General features: G+C 46.1%; 2 protein-coding genes across 3 annotated transcripts in view; one reads left to right on the top strand and one right to left on the bottom strand.

Annotated features, from left to right (window-relative positions):
• MKRN2 (makorin ring finger protein 2) overlaps positions 1-20,107 on the top strand; it is a 27,960-nt gene extending 7,853 nt beyond the window's left edge. Inside the window, exons 2-8 of the mRNA XM_007985266.3 lie at positions 5,421-5,549; positions 6,623-6,804; positions 8,592-8,896; positions 11,343-11,557; positions 13,227-13,337; positions 18,235-18,379; positions 18,543-20,107. Coding sequence (XP_007983457.1) covers positions 5,421-5,549; positions 6,623-6,804; positions 8,592-8,896; positions 11,343-11,557; positions 13,227-13,337; positions 18,235-18,379; positions 18,543-18,680 — 1,225 coding nt within the window. The 3' untranslated portion in view covers positions 18,681-20,107. The remainder of the gene's footprint in view (positions 1-5,420; positions 5,550-6,622; positions 6,805-8,591; positions 8,897-11,342; positions 11,558-13,226; positions 13,338-18,234; positions 18,380-18,542) is intronic.
• The window catches only part of RAF1 (Raf-1 proto-oncogene, serine/threonine kinase), an 83,566-nt gene continuing 82,532 nt past the window's right edge, over positions 20,001-21,034 (bottom strand). For both annotated transcript variants that reach the window (XM_007985267.3, XM_073009835.1), the window contains exon 17: positions 20,001-21,034. In XM_007985267.3, the coding sequence (XP_007983458.2) occupies positions 20,891-21,034 (144 nt within the window). In that variant the 3' untranslated portion in view covers positions 20,001-20,890.

The following is a 21,034-nucleotide window of genomic DNA, read 5'->3' as shown; positions in this document are numbered from 1 at the left end:
ACTCCTGACCTCAAGTGATCTACCTGCCTCAGCCTCCCAAAGTGCTGGGATTACAGGTGTGAGCCATTGCACCCGGCTGGGTCCGATTTTTAAAGTACATATATGTATATATTTATAATCTTTTACCAAAATGAGATCTTACTGTATACACTGGTTTAAAGAATTTTATTGTGAGCCGGGCGCAGTGGCTCACGCCTGTAATCCCAGCACTTTGGGAGGCCAAGGTGGGTGGATCACGAGGTCAGGAGTTCAAGACCAGCCTGGTCAACATGATGAAACCCCATCTTTACTAAAAATACAAAAATTAGCTGGGTGTGGTGGCAGTCACCTGTAATTCCAGCTACTTCAGAGGCTAAGGCAGGAGAATTCTTGAACCTGGGAGGTGGAGATTGCAGTGAGCCGAGATCATGCCACTACACTCCAGCCTAGGTGACAGCAAGACTCCATCTCAAAAAAAAAAAAATTACTGTGGTAAAATTTCCGTAAAATTACCATCTTAACTATTTTTAAGTTTATAGTTCTGTTACATGCATTCAGATTGTTGTGTATCCAATCTCCAGAGCTCTTTGTCTTGCAAAACTGAAACTCTGTGTACTACCCATTAAAAAACTTCCATTTCTCCCATCCCCAGCCTCTGACACCTACCATTAATTCTACTGTCTGTCTCTCTGAATTTGACTACTCTAGGGACCTCGTAGAAGTGGAATCACACAGCATCTGCCTTTTTGTGTCTGGTTTATTTGAGTTGGCATAATGTCCTCAAGGTAGCATGTGTCAGAATCACCTTTCTTTTTAAGGCTGATTGTATATGGATAGACCACGTCTTGTTTATGCATCCATCCGTCAGCGGACGCTTGGGGTGCTTCCACCTTTCCAAATGTTATTTTGTTTGAGTCCATACTTTGAAGTCTTCTTTTTTTTTTTTTTTTTTTTGAAACTGACTTACTGTGTTGTCCAGGCTGGAGTGCAGTGGCGTGATCTTGGCTCACTGTAACCTCTCCCTCCCGGGTTCAAGTGATTCTCCTGCCTCGGCCCCCAAAGTAGCTGGAATTACAGGCGCCTGCCACCACGCTCGGCTAATTTTTGTATTTTTAGTAGAGATGGCGTTTCACCATGTTGGTCAGGCTGGTCTCAAACTCCAGACCTCAGGTGATCCACCCACCTCAGCCTCCCAAAGTGCTGGGATTACAGGCCTGAGCCACTGGGCCTGACCTGAATTATTTTGTGTCTATACCCGGAAGTGGAATTACCGGATTATATGGTAAATATATTTTTAATTTTTTAAGGAACTTCCATACTGTTTTTCTATAGCAGCTGCACCATTAACTGTTTTATAATCTACTCTTCTCAGTTGTGTTTAACTTTCCATATTAATAAATTTTGATTTTATACCTAGTCCATACTCACATTTGTTTCAAAATATCTTTCAAAATATCTGGTTTAAAAATGTCTTTTATATCTTGTTTGTCGAAACCAGATTCTAGTCCAGAGCTAAGTATTGCATCTGGTTATTATGTCTCTTGTGTTCTGTCTGCTAACCTAGCGTTGTCCCTTCCCCTTTTTCTCTTTTCTAACAGCTATTTCTGAGGTATAACTTACACACTATAAAATTTACCTGTTTGAAGTATACAGTGCAAAACTTTTTAGTGAATTTACAAAGTTGTACAACCATCACAACAATTAAATTTTAGGAAATTTCTGTCACCCCCAAAAGATCCCTTGTGCCCATTAGCAGTCACCCTCACTTCTTTCCTCCCAACCCTAAGCAGCCACTTAATCTACTTTCTGTCTCTGTAGATTTGCCTTTTCTGACATTGCATGTAAATGGAATCATGCAACATGTGGTCTTTTGTGTCCGACTCCTTTCACTCCACATCGTGTTTTCAAGGTTCATCCATGTTGTAGTATGTGCCAGTACCTCCTTCCTTTTTATGGCTGGATAAGGGCCCATTGTATGGATAAATCACATTTTGTCTGTCTGTTCACCAGTTGATGAACATTTGGATTGTTTCTACTTTTTGACTGTTATGCATAATGCTGCTTTGGACATTCATATACAAGTATTTGTGTGTACATAGATTTTCATTTTCTTGGGAACATTCCTAGGCGTAGAATTGTTGTGTCATATGGTAGATTTTGTTTACATTTTTTAAGAAACTGTCAACCTCTTTTCCAGACTCAGCCTCCTTTAGTTACGTGGCACTTATAAAGAGAGTAGGCCTGGGTCCCACGTGCAGCCTCTTTTGTGTTTATTTGGTTGTTTTCTCGACATGTCTTTCATAGGTTGTCCCCAGTCTCCTGTATTTTCTATGAACTGGAAGTTAGATCTGGGGTTTTGTGGATTCAAATTAATTGTTTCTGGCTAGAATATGTCATAGGTTGTTTTATACTTCATTTTGGGTCATATCAGCAGGTACGTATTTTTTTTCCAAGTCGAGTTTGGGTCCAGCATCATTTGTCAAAAAGATTATTTCCCCCACTTACCTTTTTTTTTTTTTTTTGAGACAGGGTCTCACTCTGTCACCCAGGCTAGAGTGCAGCAGCACGATCTTGGCTCAGTGCAACCACCGACTCCTGGGCTCAAGCGATCCTCCTACCTTGTCTTCCTGAGTAGCTGGGAGCACAGGCGCACACTATCATGCCTGGCTAATTTTTTGTATATTTTTTGGTAGAGACGAGGTTTCACCATGTTGCCCAGGCTGATCTCAAACTCCTGAGCTCAAGCGATCCACTCACCTTGGCCTCCCAAAGTGCTGGGATTACAGGCATGAGCCATTGCCTGCGGCCTATGTGTGGTTCTATTTACAGGGTTTTTTGTTTGTTTTTTGTGTTTTGTTTTGTTTTGTTTTGTTTTGTTTTGTTTTGTTTTGTTTTGAGATAGGGTCTTGCTTTGTCACCCAGGCTGGAGTATAGTGGTGCAAACAGAGCTCACTGCAGCCTCTCTCCTTCCTGGGCTCAAGCAGTCCTCCCACCTCAGGCCCCCAAGTAGCTACCATGCACGACTAATTTTTATATTTTTTATAGGGATTGGCTTTTGCCGTGTTGCCCAGGCTGACCTCAAACTTCTGGGCTCACGCAATCCTCACACCTTGGCCTCCCAAAGTGGTGGGATTATGGGCATGAGCTTCTGAGCCCGGACTATTTATGGATCTTTAAAGAATCCCTGCAGCCTCCCTGAACTCCAATCTCTGTGATTTGCCTGAGGTTCTCCCCCCAGTACCAAGACCTAGAATATGCCTCCAGGTAGGAAGTCAGACTACATATGGGGCTTACTTCCTGTGTTTTCCTTCTCTTGAGGACCAGTCCTTTTTTCTATTGTCTGAAAGCAGTTGTTTCACATAAATCGTATCATTTTCCAGTTGGGGTTTTTTTTTTTTTTTTCCTTAACAGTGAGAAGCCAAGATCCATGCTCCTTGGTAGTCAGAAGCAAAAGTTTGTTTCTCTCTCTCTCTCTCAGATGGTTTCTATTCTGTGTCTTTAAGTATTCTGATATTTTCCTTTGTAGTATCCCATCTACTAAACTCATCTAATGTAATTCTCATTTCAGACATTGTATTTTTCACTTCTAGAAGTTTCATTTGTTTTTTGTTTTGTTTTGTTTTGAGATGGAGTTTCGTTCTTGTTGCCCAGGCTGGAGTGCAATGGCACGATCTTGGCTCACTGCAAGCTCCGCCTCCCGGGTTCACGCCATTCTCCTGCCTCAGCCCCAAGTAGCTGGGACTACAGGCGCTAGCCACAACACCGAGCTAATTTTTTGTGTTTTTAGTAGAGACGGGTTTCATCATGTTAGCCAGGATGGCGTCGATCTCCTGACCTCATGATCCGCCCACCTCGGCCTCCCAAAGTGCTGGGATTACAGGCATGAGCCACCGCGCCTGGCCCTTATTTTGTATTTTTTTTAGTAGAGACAGGGTTTCTCTATGTTGGTCAGTCTGGTCTTGAGCTCCTAACCTTAGGTGATGCGCCTGCCTTGGCCGGATTACAGGCATGAGCCACCACACCCAGCCTAGTTTATCTTTAATATCAAGGCATGTTCATCTAGGGTCTCTACTGTTTGAGTATTCACTCAGGTCTCTCTACCCTGGCTGGACAGAGTTAGAATGCCTCCCAGGTATTCCTGTACCACTTATTCCTTCAAGGCCAGGATCTGATATCTCAGTGGAATATTCTGATACAGAACATGTGATACATCTGATATTCTGATGCATCTGAAACAATGTATCAGAAACAGCTTTCATTAAAAACTGTACTTCAAGTACCCATACAACCTTTCTGTTTCTCACTTTCAGTACGGTGTTCAATAAATTGCATGAGATTATTCTGTACTTTATTATAAAATAGACGTTGTGTTAGATGATTTGGCCCAACTGTAGGCTAATGTAAGTGTTCTGAGCATAAGTAAGGTAACCTAGGCTGAGCTAGGAGAATCGCTTGAACCCGGAAGGCAGAGATTGCAGTGAGCTGAGACTGTGCCATTGCACTCTAGCCTGGGTGACATAGAGAGACTCCATCTCAAAACAAAAAACAGAAAACAATGGCTTTATTGGGATGTAACCCCATCATTAGTCAAGGAGCATCTGTGTATATCTTTTGATATCACATGATGGTATTTGATCCTCACCACAACCAGTTCAGTGGGTAGTATAATCTTCATTTTATTTTATTTTATTTTTTTTTTGAGACGGAGTCTTGCTCTATCACCCAGGCTGGAGTGCAGTGGCCGGATCTCAGCTCACTGCAAGCTCCGCCTCCCGGGTCTACGCCATTCTCCTGCCACAGCCTCCCGAGTAGCTGGGACTACAGGCGCCCACCACCTCGCCCGGCTAGTTTTTTGTATTTTTTTAGTAGAGACGGGGTTTCACCGTGTTAGTCAGGCTGGTCTCGATCTTCTGACCTTGTGATCCGCCCGTCTCGGCCTCCCAAAGTGCTGGGATTACAGGCTTGAGCCACGGCGCCTGGCCTAATCTTCATTTTATAGGGAAAGGTAGCAGGGCCCAGGGACGTTGGTTTTGTGACATGTTCTTAAGTGACAGAGCTGGGTCTTGAACCCAGATCTTCTGGTTTCGTTAGTCATGCCCTTTAAGCTCCTTGAGAACAGAGAGAACAGTTTTTCACAGAATGTTTTCTCAATTATGTGGCTCACGTTGAACATGTCTCAAATCAGGAAGATATATCTTCACATAGAAATATATGGGATTGTTTGCTTTTCTTCCAGAAAAGCTGTCATTGAATCAGTTGTAGTGCCTCTGAAATCACTGTTGTAGAATCAAGGAAATATATAGATCTCTCTCCAGTGCCTAATAGAGCCTTTATACCTAATATATACTTGGTAAATATTTGTATGCTAGGTTCAAGAAAAAGCTGATTTTATAAAGCAAAATGTGCTTCTGAAAGTTGTATGCCTGTGCTTGTCTCTTCAGGTATTTTATGCATGGTGTGTGTCGGGAAGGAAGTCAGTGCCTGTTCTCACATGACTTGGCAAACAGCAAGCCGTCCACCATCTGCAAGTACTACCAGAAGGGCTACTGTGCCTATGGAACTCGGTGCAGGCAAGGACTCTGCGACAGGCTCCAGCTGTGACACTGATTTCGTTTGGAGAATGGGTCTTGATAAGGGGGAAGTTTTAATGTAAAAGTAATATGACAGCATTACAGAAAGTATGGCAAATAAATTTAAAACCTCAGTTTCAGGACCCTGAAACTAATTTTCTTTTTTTTTTTTTTTTTTTTTGAGATGGAGTCTTGCACTGTTGCCCAGGCTGGAGGGCAGTGGCACAATCTTGGCTCTTTGCAACCTCCGCCTCCAGGGTTCAAGCAGTTCTCCTGCCTCAGCCTCCCGAATAGCTGATATCACAGGCACCTGCCACTACACCTGGCTGATTTTTTTTTTGTATTTTTAGTAGAGATGGGGTTTCACCATGTTGGTCAGGCTGGTCTTAACTCCTGACCTCATGATCTGCCTGCCTTGGCTTCCCAAAGTGCTGAGATTACAGGTGTGAGCCACCGTGCCCGGCCTAATTTTCATTTTTTAAAACTACTTCTCAGCCTTATTCTTATGAATATATAGTTATAAAAGTGTACACAATTCCAGAAACTTGTTCGTGCTTTTGTAGTGAAGAGCTGATCTTTTCTTTCCTAGGCTGTCAAGTTTCCTTTCCTCCATTTTCTCTGCAGTGCAGTGGGATATGATGGAAGTAGACCCACCTTGGTCTCCCCCTGCCAATGAGTGCCGAGAGAGACAGTCAGGGAGAGGTCATTGGCCCTTGTCAGCATTTTGGGGACTCCTGCTCAAAAGAATACTGGGTCAGTCAGGCATCAGGAGATTTCAGCTCAACATCTGTTTGGAACTTTCAGGCTCTCTGTGTGGTCTGGAGCTGTGTGTCTGTCCCACTCAAGTCCCACAGAGACACTTAAGCATAGGTGATAGATAGCAAATGTCCCCCTCACACTGAATTGCCAAGCATCTGTTAATCGATAATCCTGTTAGAGTTTAAATATTGGAAAAGATGGCTGCTTTCTTCACCTCAACAAGTGCAGCAGCAGGAGGGCCATTGGCATCTGGGGAGTGTGGGGATGTGTGTGGATGGCATGTCTGTAATGCATCTGCTGTGTGTTTTGTTTAGATATGACCACACGAGGCCCTCTGCTGCAGCTGGAGGTGCTGTCGGCACCATGGCCCACAGTGTGCCCTCCCCAGCTTTCCACAGTCCTCACCCTCCTTCTGAGGTCACTGCGTCCATTGTGAAAACTAACTCACATGAACCCGGGAAGCGTGAAAAGAGAACGTTGGTTCTTAGAGACCGAAGTGAGTAAGCGGAAGCCTTTTGTTGCTTCTTTTTGCATAGCACTCTTGCTTATGCTTGGTGCTCCTTTCTAGCCTCCTCTTGTCAAGAGGACTCCTAACCTAATACGCCTCCAGGTTGTCCGCGTGGAGAGACTTCAGAACTTTCTGAAGAGGCTCCATGTGGCTGTAGATCATTCAAATGATACGTTTGCCCTCGTGCCCAAAGGCTGGAGCTCCAAGACTGACCTGGCAAAACATAAAAACGCAATCTTTTTGTCAGCATGTAACTTCCATCTTCATATGGTGGTTGTCCAGCTGGTGAGAAGCATCAAGCTCTTCATTTCAAACCTAAATATTTTGTCTGGGTACAGTGGCTCACACCTGTAACCCGAACACTTTGGGAGACTGAGGTGGGCAGATCACCTGAGATCAGGAGTTTGAGACCAGCCTGGCCAACATGGTTTAGTAGAAACCCCGTCTCTACTAAAAATGCAAAAATTAGCCAGGCGTAGTAGCAGGTGTCTGTAATCCCAGCTACTTGGGAGACTGAGGCAGGAGAATTTCTTGAACCCGGGAGGCTGAGGTTGTAGTGAGCTGAGATCACGCCACTGCACTCCAACCTGGGTGACAAGAGTGAGACTCCCTCTCAAAAAAAAAAACAAAACTAAATATTTTGCTAAAGAGCACGTTTCACAGTTTGACTTTTAGGCCAGTGAATGGTCTTAGTTTTTATGCTGACAGTGTTTGACATTTTAGATTGCACCTTTGGGAACAGAATAGCACACTAGGGTTTGGGACATGGTCTGTGCCTTAAAACGGGGTTTGATGAGGAAGAAAGCTACAAATTGTAAAAGTTTTTTTGTTTGTTTTTTGTGTGTTTTGTTTTTTTGAGACGGAGTCTCGCTCTGTCGCCTAGGCTGCAGTGCAGTGGCATGATCTCCGCCTCCCAGGTTCAAGGGATTCTCCTGCCTCAGCCTTCCTAGTAGCTGGGATTACAGGTGCCCACCACCATGCCCAGCTAATTTTTGTATTTTTAGTAGAGACAGGGTTTCACTATGTTGGTCAGGCTGGTCTCGAACTTCTGATCTCATAATCCACCCGCCTTGGCCTCCCAAAGTGCTGGGATTACAGGCAAGAGCCACTGCGCCTGGCCGTAAAAGTTGTTTTTATTGGCTGGTCCTCACCAGGTGAAGAGATTTCTAGTTCTTGGAATTGGGTACCATGAGGTAGGTAGATTCTCTCCTCAGCAAATGAGTAGTCCTGTGAGAATACGTGACCTCTAAACAAGCTCGGAGGTGTGCAGTGGGAAGGCAGCAGCTCCTGGCGTGAGAAGGGTTCACCATGGGACAGTTTACGCTGGCCTCAGGACCCACAGATTTGCTGTAGACATCTATTCTAGTTCACTTAAAATGATTGGTAACTTTGCTGGTATGAAGGAAACACTGTGTTCTAGTGATCTCACTTTTTTTGTTTGTTTTAGTGTTAACTGGTCCATGTGTTAACATTTCCATATTTGCCATTTTAAACAGCAGCTTTAGTGTTCTTTTGTATAAGTGTATCCTATTGTTTTGCTTATTTCCCTGTCTGGCCATTTTTGTTTTTTGTTTTTTTAAGTAATTATAAGTAATGTCACTATGAACATTTTATACTATTCCTTTTATTTTTCCCCTTCGGTCTGTTTTTTTGCCATATGTTCTCAAGGGTGGAATTCTTAGGTCAGAGTAGCTTGATATGTTAGGCTTTGGTTAACGGCATAACAGAAAAATGGGGCCATTTTCATGTGTGTGTGTGCCGTGTGTTGTATTCAGATCTCTCTGGCATGGCTGAAGGAAAGACTCAGCCGAGCATGGTGAGTAATCCAGGCAGCTGCAGCGACCCCCAACCCAGCCCCGAGATGAAGCCGCATTCCTACCTGGAGGCCATCAGGAGTGGCCTTGATGACGTGGAGGCCAGCAGCTCCTACAGCAACGAGCAGCAGCTGTGCCCCTACGCAGCTGCTGGGGAGTGCCGGTTTGGGGATGCCTGTGTCTACCTGCATGGGGAGGTGTGTGAAATCTGTAGGCTGCGAGTCTTGCACCCCTTCGACCCAGAGCAGAGGAAGGCTCACGAAAAGGTAAAGTCACAAACCTTTGCATGAACTCATGTTAAGAAATCTGAAATGTACTGAACAGGACACTGAAGGCCATCCATACACACTCAGAAAAAGAAATCTGAAACATACTAAGTGATAGAATTGTTGGTGTTTCCACAGGCATCCCCCTGCCAGTAATAACCCATATTATGCATCTGGTATATTTACATCCTATTTTGAGATTCTTTTTCCTGCAGTCATTTTGCCATTTTTTTTTTTTTTTAAACAGTCTCCCTGTCACCCAGCCTGGAGTACAGTGGTGCAATCTCGGCTCACTGCAACCTCTGCTTCCCCAGCTCAGGTGATCCTCCTGGCTCAGCCCCGCCGAGTAGCTGGGATTACAGGCGCTCACCACCACGCTCGGCTACTTTTGTATTTTTAGGAAAGAAGGGGTTTCACCATGTTGGCCAAGCTGGTCTCGAACTCCTGACCTGAAGTGATCTGCCTGCCTCAGCCTCCCAAAGTGTTTGGATTACAGGCATGAGCCACCATGCCCAGCCTATTTTGCCAATTTTTGATTACTCAGAATAAAGAGAAAAAGAAGTGATATCTGAAACAAAGTCATGCTAAGTTCAAAGAACAGATCTAGCTCGGGACCATGGTATGTCGTCTGTGTGTATGTCTCTCACACACACATACAGCGTCCTGCCTCCCTGGGTTCACACTTCCTCATGGTTGGGATCCAGCTAGGCCAAGTTTTGGAAGATTTGAGCCCAAATCATAGAATCTGAGGAGCCACTTATTGGAAGGGCCTTTTAAAGTCATTAATGTCTGCAGTGTTTTGGGAGGCTTTGCCTTATGCTAGTCCCTATGCATGATGCAGAGGGTACGAAGCTGGATAAGAGGCAGGGGAGGGCCAGTCATGGTGACTCACACCTGTAATCCCAGCACTTTGGCAGGCCAAGGCATGCAGATCGCTTGAGCCCAGGAGTTTGAGACCAGCCTGGGCAACATGGTGAGATCCCCGTCTCCACAAAATAAATAAACAAATAAATAAACAAACAGTAGCCAGGTGTGGTGGCACACACCTGTAGTCCCAGCTACTTGGCAGGGCTGGGAGGATCACCTGAACCTGGGAAGCAGAGGTTGCAGTGAGCCAAGACTGTGCCACTGCACTCCAGTCTGGGCAACAGAGTGAGACCCTGTCTCAAAAAATAAAAATAATAAAAAAATTTAAAAATGCCAGGTGTGGTGGCTTGGCTAACTTTTAAAATTTTATTTTATTTTGGCCGGGCACAGTGGCTCACACCTGCAATCCCAGCACTTTGGGAGGCCGAGGCGGGCGGATCACAAGGTCAGGAGATCAAGACCATCCTGGCTAACACGGTGAAACCCCGTCTCCACTAAAAATACAAAAAATTAACCGGGTGTGGTGGCGGGCGCCTATAGTCCCAGCTACTTAGGAGGCTGAGGCAGGAGAATGGCGTGAACCCAGGAGGTGGAGCTTGCAGTGAGCCGAGATTGCTCCGCTGCACTCCAGCCTGGGAGTCAGAGCAAGACTCCATCTAAAAAAAAAAAAAAAAATTATTTTATTTTTCACAGAGATGAGGTCTTGCTCTGTTGCTCAGGCTGGTCTTGAACTTCTGAGATCAAGCAGTCCTCCTATCATGGCCTCCCAGAGTAACGAGATTACAGGTGTGAGCCACCGCACCCGGCCTAAGGCATGTTTAAATGGACAGTGTATTAATGGACAGTGTATTCCTAGATAATCAAGGGGTAAGCTAGTACTGACTCCATGTGGCAGTGGACAAGGAGACACTCTCCATTGTCTTCCAGGGAAGCAGAGGATTAGAACTGTCTTTATGCAAGTGTGTGAGGTCTCTGCGGTGAATGTTGGCTTGTCTCAGATCTGGACACACTGAGCTCACAAGGGCCGGGCGTAGGTCTTCTCACTCTTTGCCCTTCCTCAAATGCCAGCACATAGAAGGAATTCAGGGCATGCCTAATGAATGAATGAATTCATTGAATCGTTTTCTTGGGGAGAGGTGGTGCTGCTTACATATAACTAGGTTGCTAGCCTCAAGGCTTATGGTAAGGACGAGTCAGCATCTCTGATGTAGACATGGCTCAGAGTCGGGGGAAACAGTGCCCAGAGGAGCTAGGGGACTAGAGTCGCAGTCCTTATGGACTCTGACTCCACTGCAGTTTAACCTTTTTGGATCTCCGTGTTCTCAGCTCTAAATGAGTGGTGACCACGTCACCTCCTAGGAAAGCAAGGGGCTGGACCAGTGATGGTTTGAGGTCCTTTGTGTGGTCTGAGGGAGATGTCAGTGTCCTGACTTGGGGGAGGCTGGGCCTTGCTCACAGCAGTCGCTGTCAGTGTTCCTTCCTGATCTCAGCAGTGGCAGTGTGGCTGCAGCTACTCCTAGGGCTCCTGCCACTCCTCAGTGGCCAACAACCGAAGCCTTCCTTCCTGTCTGTGCTTCAGATCTGCATGTTGACATTCGAACACGAGATGGAAAAGGCCTTTGCCTTCCAGGCAAGCCAGGACAAAGTGTGCAGTATCTGCATGGAAGTGATCCTGGAGAAGGCCTCTGCTTCCGAGAGGAGATTTGGGATTCTCTCCAACTGCAATCACACGTACTGCTTGTCCTGCATCCGGCAGTGGCGGTGTGCCAAACAGTTTGAAAACCCAATCATTAAGTAAGTACAGCCAGGGGTCTTAGCTGTAGGAACTAGGAGAATGTTTGATTTGAGACTTTATTCCATCCACTTTTAAGCCCTCCGTTACCCTCCAGGGGTGTCTTAGTGCAGAGTAACTGGTGAGTTCTGGCCCCTGGCTGCATGAACTTCAGCAAGTAATTTACTCTTCCTGAGCCCAAGTGCCTGTTCCTATAAAAGATGGGCAACAATTCCTACCAAACATTCTGGGTGTTGGGGAGGAACTCAGCAACGATGATCTGTGTAAAAAGCTGTTCCATGGCAGTGGCCTGTTTTCGTCTCCTAGCCTTGTGTTTGAAATCCAGTACTACCTGCCTTTAGCCCAGTTGCCTGTGAATCGTTTTGAGCTTCGTTTTTTCCCCCCACCAAAAACGAAAATAGGGTTATTTGAGGATGAAGTGGAATCATGCATGTAAAACATTCTGCATGATGCCTGGCACATGGGATGTGCTCAATGTGGCCAACAGGAGTCTCAAATTCTCCAGCAGGACAGGGGGAAAGCTGGCGTGTGGAGAGGTTACTGCACGCGTTCTACTGTTGAGAACTCTTCACATCTGTCTGCTCATCCCATTCCCGCAAAGACCCTCCTCAGTTACAGATTAGGAAACAGGCCTGAGGTGGGGGGGTCAAGTAACTTGTCTAAAATCTTGTGGTAAAACAACTGCTTTATTGAGATAAAAGATGCACACAATTTAGTTCACCACTCATCTGCTGTCTCTACAGACTTGCCTATTCTGGACACTGCTTATAAATGGAGTCAGAACATGCGGCCTTTTGTGCCTAGCCTCTTTCAGTGAGCATGGTGTTGTCAGAGTTCATCCTGACTGTAGCATGTGCCAGAGACCCCTTTTCGTGGCGGAATACGTTCCGCTGTATGGACACAGCACATTTCCCTTATCCATTCCTCAGCTGGTGGACATCTGGGCTGTTTTCACTTTGTAACTATTATCAATAATGCTGCTGTCAACATTTGTGAACACAGTTTTGGGTGGACATGTGTTTTCATTTCTCTTGGGTATACACCTAGGCGTGGAATTGCTAGGTTTTATGGTATAATAACACTACATTAAACTGTTGGAGAATCTGCCAGACTCTGTTCAAATTTTGCATTCTCTGCACCATTTTACATTCTCACCAGCCATGTATGAGGGTTCTTATTTCATCTTTTTTGTTGAGGAAACCCTATATATAGATATAGATATAGATATAGATATAGATATAGATATAGATACAGATATAGATATATAGATATGTATTTTTTTTGCTTTAAGTTCTGGGATACATGTGCAGAATGTGTAGCTTTGTTACATGGGTATCCATGTGCCAAGGTGGTTTTCTGCACCTCTCAACCTGTCACCTAGGTTTTCAGCCCCACATGCATTAGCTATTTGTGCTGATGCTCTCCCTCCTCTTGCCCCTGCACCGACAGGCCCCGGTGTGTGATGTTCCCCACGTGTCCATGTGTTCTTATTGGGAAACCCTATTTTTTAAATAGTAAATACGGTTCTTGGATGATTGTGATTTCATCTTTTGGAATTTCTGGTGAAGGAAGTGCCTGTAGTGGTCAGGCAGTTGAGCAAGAGGTTTAGCAGAGAGTGTGCCCAGGCTTCATAACATGACTTCTCCCTTAGTAATCTAATTCTTATTTCAGGTCTTGTCCAGAATGCCGTGTGATATCAGAGTTTGTAATTCCAAGTGTGTATTGGGTGGAAGATCAGAATAAAAAGAACGAGTTGATTGAAGCTTTCAAACAGGGGATGGGGTAAGTGCTTTGAGTTTCGACATGCCCTTGCTGCCTGCCTGGCTCTGCTGTCAGCCTGTGTCCTTGTTCTCCCTCCCAGGAGCGTGGTCTTAGGGGCCTCTTCCTCTCTTCCTTCTCTCGGGCACCATGCTGGGCTCTGGAATGCAGCAATGAGCAAGGACATGGTGATGTGGACCTGTTTAGTTTTGGTGTGTTTTTGTTTTTGTTTTTTTTTCGGTGAGATAGGGTCTCACTCTGTTGCCCAAGCTGGAGTGCAGTGGTGCACTCTCAGCTCACTGTAGCCTCAGCCTCCTGGGCTCAAGCAGGAGCCTCTTGAGTAGCTGGGACCGCCAGTACTGTGCGCCACCATGCCCAGCTAATTTTTTTTCTTTCTTTTTTTTTTTTGGTAGAGACAAGGTTTCGCCATGTAGCCCAGGCTGGTCTTGAACTCCTAGACTCAAGTGATCCTCCTGCCTCAGCCTCCCAAAGTGCTGGGATTACAGGCATGAGCCACCGTGCCCAGCTTCAAGTTTTCCTCTTTATCCTGGTTGTCAGCATGTGGACATTTTGCTGAGGAGTGGTTTTTCTCTACATTTATGTTACTCCCCAAGATTAGGGAAATTTTAGCTGTTGTTTCATTAACTTTTTTTCTATCTTGTTTTTTCTTTTCCTGCTGGGACTCTACTTCCATTTATGGTAGATTTTTTTATATTGTCCATAGATCTCTGGGGATGTTCATTCTTTTTCAACCTTTGTTTTCTTTTCATCTCTTTGAGCATAGTTGTAGTAGCTACTTTGAAATCCTTGTCATCTTGAAGTTGACCTCTGTTGTCTTTTAAGAATGGATCACATTTTCCTGATTCTTCATATATCTAATAATTTTAGATTTTATCCTTGACATTGTAAATATTACGTTGTAGAGAGACTTAGGATTCTGTTACAGTTTATCTGTGAAGTGTTGATTTTTTTTTTTTTTTTGAGACGGAGTTTCACTCTTCTTGCCCAAGCTGGAGTGCAGTGGTGTAATCTTGGCTCACTGCATCCTCTGCCTCCTGGGTTCAAGCGATTCTGCTGCCTCAGCCTCCTGAGTAGCAGGGATTACAGGCATGCGCCACTGCGCCTGGCTAATTTTTTGTACTTTTAGTAGAAATGGGGTTTCACCATGTTAGCCTGGCTGGTCTTGAACGCCTCACCTCAGGTGATCCGCCCACCTCGGCCTCCCAAAGTGCTGGGATTACAGGCATGAGCCACTGCGCCCGGCCAAGTATTGATGTTTTTAACAGGTAGGTAAATTGTTTGAACTCAAACCCGGGCAGCAGTTGAGATCTCAGTTCTGGTTTTGCATTCGTGGCTGAGTTTGTCGCATTCCTGTGTGGTTCAGGAGTTGGGCAGAGTTTATACACAGCCTTTGAGCACTCTTTCACAGGCCCCTTACTTTGTGGGATTGTTTCCTCACTTGCCAATAGTTGCAATTACCTTGAACTCTCGTCTTTTAGTTCTTCAGGCCAGAAAGATTGGATTTCCCCTTGGAGTTTTAGTCACCCCAAGTGGTTGTGATTTTGGCCTGCTCCAGGATAAAAGCTACTTCTTTCTTTTTTTTTTTTTTTTGGAGACGGAGTCTTGCTCTGTAGCCCAGGCTGGAGTGCATGGCTCTCAGCTCACTGCCACCTCCGCCTTCTGACTACAGGTGCATGCTGCCACACCTGGCTAATTTTTGTATTTTAGTAGAGACAGGGTTTCACCATGTTGCCCAGGCTGGTCTCGAACTCTGGAGCTCAGGCAATCCGCCTGCCTCGGCCTCCCAAAGTGCTGGGATTACAGAAGTGAGTCACAAAAGCTACCTTTTTAAAGGTAACTTAGCCTTTGCCATTGCTATTCTTCTTTGCGTTTACTCCTCCAAAGAATCTAACTGCATTTGTTCGTTCTCCAGTGCCTTCAGGTCTTTTTGAAATGTTTGTGTTAAGACTTATCTGCAGGAGGGTTGGGTATGGTAGAAGTTTACTTGTCGTACTAAAAGTGAAACTATACATTACCTTTTTTATGGTTCCTTTATGTTGCATATCAGTTTACTAAAGCTTGATTTTTTTTTTTTTTTTTTTTACCATTTTTTCCTCATACAATCTTCCTGTGTGTCCACAAGAGGGCAGGCGTGGCAAGCAGAGGGTTCCCGGCCTGTAGAAGGGGGCTCCGCTGAAAAGCAGTCTGGAAATTGTTATTGCTATTTGGATCTTTCCTTGTTTGCTTTCCTTTGATGACTGTGTGTTTTGCAATCCACAGACATTTACTGAGTACTCACTGTGGGTCAGGCACCTTCCAGCTAAGCACCACTGGGAGATGTAGAGATTAGTAAGACAATTTCTTTTTTTTTGAGTCTCACCCTGTCACCCAGGCTGGAGTGCAATGGCGTGATCTCAGCTCACTGCAACCTCCACATCCAGGGTTCAAGTGATTCTTCTGCCTCAGCCTCCCGAGTAGCTGGGATTACAGGTGTGTGCCACCACACCCAGCTAATTTTTGTATTTTTTTAGTAGGGATGGGGTTTCACCATGTTGCCCAGGCTGGTCTTGAACTCCTGACCTCAGATGATCCACCCACCTCAGCCTCCCAAAGTGCTAGGATTATAGGTGTGAGCCACCGCACCCAGCCAAGTAAGAAAACTTCATGGGAAACTGCAAAAGGGCAATTATGATACAGGTTTGCTAGGGACCAGTTCTTCATGAGGGACCATATGTCACAACAGAGAAAGCACTTGGATCCACCAGGGGCTGTCAGGGGAAGCAGCGTGGGAACCTGAACAGTGAAGCAGGAAGCACCTGTGCAGGGGAAGTGACGAAAGGACGTGGGCACAGAAGGGTGTCGGTTTTGTGTCTGGGGGACACTGGGAATGGCTCCTGGCATTGAAGCAGGTGTGTAGAAGGATGTGGTGGGACCTACACACAGACTGGAATCTAAGTGACACTTGAATCCCAGTGTGACCATGGTCTTTAAGAACAGGTTGGGGCCAGGTGCAGTGGCTCACGCCTGTAATCCCAGCACTTTGGGAGGCTAAGGAGGGCAGGGGTTCGAGACCAGCCAGGGGAGACATAGGGAGACCTCATCTCTTTAAAGAGAAAAAAAAGGTTGGGAAGCTCCTCTGTGGTACTCTGAACAAGGTGAAAACTGGTGGAGTGGGAGGGAGGCCCCAGAGGCTTCCACGGTTTAGGAACCCAAAGGAAGGGGAGATTGGGAAGTGATTTGTAAATAGAATGAACACAGTTGGGTGTGAGAGCCGAGAACACAGAGTGAGTCAGAGTGAACTGGAGGCTTTTGGCCTTGGTGACCAGATAAGCCTGGGGGAGGAAAAAGAGTAATATTCTTGCGAGAGTACGGAACCAGCACATAATGTGTGTTTGACCTGATGGAGTTCGTAGCCAGCGTGCTAGGATGCCCTGGAGTTGTCCAGCAGGCTCTGGTGAGAGCAAACTGCTCGCGGTCATTTGAAGTCTGCTAAGAACCCCAGGCAAGTAGGGGCCTAGAGGACGTGCAGTCCACACACCTGCTCTGCAGCCACCTGTGCTCAAATCAGATCAGCCGGCAAGGGAGCTTCCCGCCTCCCCCAGACGAAGTCTCACTCTGTCTCCCAGGCTGGAGTGTAGTGGCACGATCTCGGCTCACTGCAGCCTCCACCTCCTGGGTTCAAGCAATTCTCCTGCCTCAGCCTCCTGAGTAGCTGGGATTACAGGTGCCCACCACCATGCCCAGCTAATTTTTGGATTTTTAGTAGAGATAGGGTTTCGCCGTGTTGGCTAGGCTGGTCTCGAACTCCTGACCTCAAGTGATCCACCCACCTTGGCCTCCCAAAGTGCTGAAATTACAGGTGTGAGCCACCACACCTGGCCAGGGAGCTTGTCTTTATGCTACTCTACAGCCGTCCTCAGAGAACTTCACCGCTGGCCTGTGGCCATCCCATCTGACAAGACAGAAAACCACTGGATTCAGGAGCCCCCTTTCCCCGTTCTTGTCTCCCGCTGTCACACACACCCCAGCTGCCCCTGGCAGCAGCATGCCCTTTCTGTTGTTTGGCTTTATTTCTGTGACTTTCCCCTTCCTCTGTTCTCCGAGATGGCCCTCTGGATTCTTGGGTATCTTTTTTTCACTTCAGTTTGGGGTCCTTTATGATTGGATAAACCAGAGTTCATTTGAGCAAAATGGGAATTCATTTGATTGAGTTTCCTCGGGCAGGGTTCTTAAGGTAGAGGTCTGTGGGGAAAATGGTAGAATTAAGAGAGAGGGAAAACAGTTTGAACTGTTTGGTAACTGTAGGCTCTAGACCTATGCGTTTTATGCATTGGAAAACTGTTCAGAGAAGGGGTCCAAAGCACGTAAGGCGTGAAGAAGCCCTGGTGCTGAGGGTGAAGACAGGAAAACTGGAAGGAGACCTCTGGTTTTAGGCAGTTGCTAAAACCCTCTGCTTTCCCTGTAGTCACCTTGACAGCACTGCAGCCAGGAGGAATGGGAGACTTGGCTTGGTGGAGTACCTAGGGAACTTTGAGCAGAGACAAGTGGCCCAGCTTCAGACCTTAATGCCCAGAGGAGTGACCAGGCCTGGCTTAGCTCTGTGGTGACCCAGGAGGTGCTCTGGAGCTGCCGGAGGGCCTGTGAGGCACTGCAGTCTCCACACAGCGAGTCCCCAGGCAGGTTCATATCCTTTGCAAGGCTACAGGTAGGTAGGGATGCTTCCTATTCTGCTTGGAATTCAGAATCCCAGCTGTGTGGGACCTGAGACAAATTACTCAACCTCTCCCAGCCTAAGTTGCCCCACCTAGAATGTGAGGCTGACCTACCTCTGGCGTAAGGGTAAGGATAGAGGAAGGCAGTGGCCCAATCTGGACCCCACATTTTCCCACCAGCCGCTTGACTCTTTCTTTCTGCTTTTCAGGAAAAAAGCCTGTAAATACTTTGAGCAAGGCAAGGGGACCTGCCCATTTGGAAGCAAATGTCTTTATCGCCATGCTTACCCTGATGGGCGGCTAGCAGAGCCTGAAAAACCTCGGAAACAGCTCAGTTCTCAAGGCACTGTGAGGGTAAGGACTTTAGCCATCTCTAGTTGGGGACACTTAGCAGCTGTGGGCATTTCCAGGTACTGTTCCTGGCAGAGAAATGGGGTAGGCAAAAGAAAGATCAAGCAACGTAGCCTTCCTGTTGCTCTTGGCAGTAACCAGGCATGTCCACTGGCTGTTTTTGCAGTTCTTTAATTCAGTGCGGCTCTGGGATTTCATCGAGAACCGAGAAAGCCGGCATGTCCCCAACAATGAAGATGTCGACATGACAGAGCTCGGGGACCTCTTCATGCACCTTTCTGGAGTGGAGTCATCAGAACCCTAAAGAGTAGATGGTTGCCCTGCATCTTGGGCTCCATCGGCCAAAACTTTCCCAAGCCAGGGTGTGCAGAGCTTCCCTGTACTGTAGCCAAGGTGGTATGTGGCTTGGATTTGAGTGGAGTTGGGCTTAGCCTTAGTCTCATTCACTCTCCATTATTACAGCCATGGGGAAGAGTGAAGGATATAAAGTAACCTAATAAGTGTATGGAATTACTATTTTTATAGCTGATATAGTTACACCTCAAGCCCCTCAGGGGTAACAACTAACCACCCAGACTGTTTGGATTGACTGCTTTAAAAAACAAACTTGGCTCTTATCTTTGATCTTTTCTTCCCCAGAAATAGTAAACTTGCAGCTGTCCCTAATGCAGCATATTTTTCTTACCAAAGGATTCTTCAACCCTATAAAAGGACTCCTCTATAGTGTATTTCTCTAGTGTATTTAGTGTGTGGTCAAAATTTTGATTTATACAGAGCTTTCAAGAATACACAATGCAAAGTGAGTGCATCTTAGCTGTTAACATACAACTTTTTTCTAGGGCTTTAAGGGTGGTCATTTTTTTCGAGTTCTCGCAAGTATCCCAAATCAGGGTAGCAATCTTGTTGCCACATGTGCAGCAAACAAAGTGGAAGTATAAATCTTTTTCTCTCTTAGGGAGGCTCTTGAAGGACAGGAGGTACAGTACTGGGTAGCAGTCTGGCCCTCCTGTCTGGTTGGTGCTGGGGCCTCCAGCCAGGGCCCTCCAGGGGAACCAAACCTCTGCTCTTACCTGTGGGTTCATGCCCATCAGGGTAATTGTATTGAGAACTCAAAATATACGTGCACTTACATAATGTGTGGTTCATACTCAAGCGATCTATTATCTGCAAAGCCTGGCTTTGATTTGAAATTTTGTAAAAATGTCATGGCACCCAAGGTTTCTGATTCTGACCCAGCAGTGGTCCTGAAGAGAGCTGATGGCAAGTCTTGTAGTCATTTTAATTGAAGGGTGAGCACAACCTTGTGAACTAGCACTGGCTTGTTCCAAGCTGGAATTTATCTTTTTTTTTTTTTTTTTTAAAGCTGTAGCTACCACAATATTTTATAGAACGCATTACTTAACCTATTAGCTGAGTTTAGAATACTTTCTGCTTAATTTTTATACTTGACTCTTCTTCAGTAGAGGGTTACAAAGAGTACAAAGGTTAAATTAAAATTTCATTCCCAGCCTAGGCTCTGGGCACATTTCCTGTTCTTCAATTTGCTCCTGAAGAGGGTGAACAAATGGGGCGCTCAAATTGTGAGCTCAGAATTACTTTAAAAGGAGGTAACAGCCATTACACCTAAATTTAATTTATTTTATTAAAATAACATAAAATTGAGGGACCATCAGATAACTGTATTTTGTCAGGTGCAATAAAAACAAAATTAAAACCCAATCATCAAGAAAACCTGTATTCCTGGCTTCCTTGTATACACATGATGTGACTAGAGAAACAAGGCTGTTAGAGAAACAAGGCTGGCCCTGCGGCCCCGCCCCATAGGGGCAGCTCCTGGAAGACAAAATTCAGCATGATGGAAGACTGCTCCCTGAGAGGGCCGAGATGGGGACTGGCTGAGTGCCTTGCCTGGAAAACCATCCCAATGCACTGGACACCTTAGAAGCTGTGAAAGGAGGATGTGTCCCCTAAGAAAAGTTCCATAGTACCAAAGCAGGCTCCTTCGGGCAGCCAGAGTCTCGGCAGTCCTGGGCTGTTTGGTGCCTTATGTGCAAAACGTCTGGTGCTGCACCACTCTCTGAAGAAAGTCTCGCCTGTGACATGCATTCCTCCAGAAGCCGATTTCCAAAATCCCATGTGTCTACACATCAGGGCTGGACTGCCTGCTACCTTACTTCCTCAAAATACTCATGTAGCCAACAGCTGGGCTGGGCCCCTGCTTTTTGTACTACCATCAACATCCACTTGCGCATCTAGAGAAGGCTGGGCCTTGAGCATGGGGGATGCGGGGAGGGAGCAGGACGCACCAGCACTGCAAATGGCTTCCTTCTCCCAGGGCCCAAAGGAATAGAAAAGAAGGCAACATGAAGTTAAGGCCCTGTGAGCAGTCTAGAAGGTCCTTAGCAGCAGCTTCTCTGAAAACATGTGTTCTGCCTCTGGAGAAAGGGAGCAGAAAAGTGGTGCCTGCTGGCTTCTCTTCCTCCCCTGGCAGCCTGAGGGCAGGTGCAAAGTCAACTAGAAGACAGGCAGCCTCGGGGACGTGGTCAGCGTGCAAGCATTGATATCCTCAGTGTGGGCTGCCCGATGCAAGGATGGCTCGGAAGCGCTCCGGTTGATCTTCGGTAGAGAGTGTTGGAGCAGCTCAATGGAAGACAGGAT

Source organism: Chlorocebus sabaeus, chromosome 22 (assembly GCF_047675955.1).
Source record: "Chlorocebus sabaeus isolate Y175 chromosome 22, mChlSab1.0.hap1, whole genome shotgun sequence".
Lineage (NCBI taxonomy): Eukaryota > Metazoa > Chordata > Mammalia > Primates > Cercopithecidae > Chlorocebus > Chlorocebus sabaeus.
The sequence above is the reverse complement of the archived record's forward strand: the minus strand, read 5'-3'. Positions and strand labels throughout refer to the sequence as shown.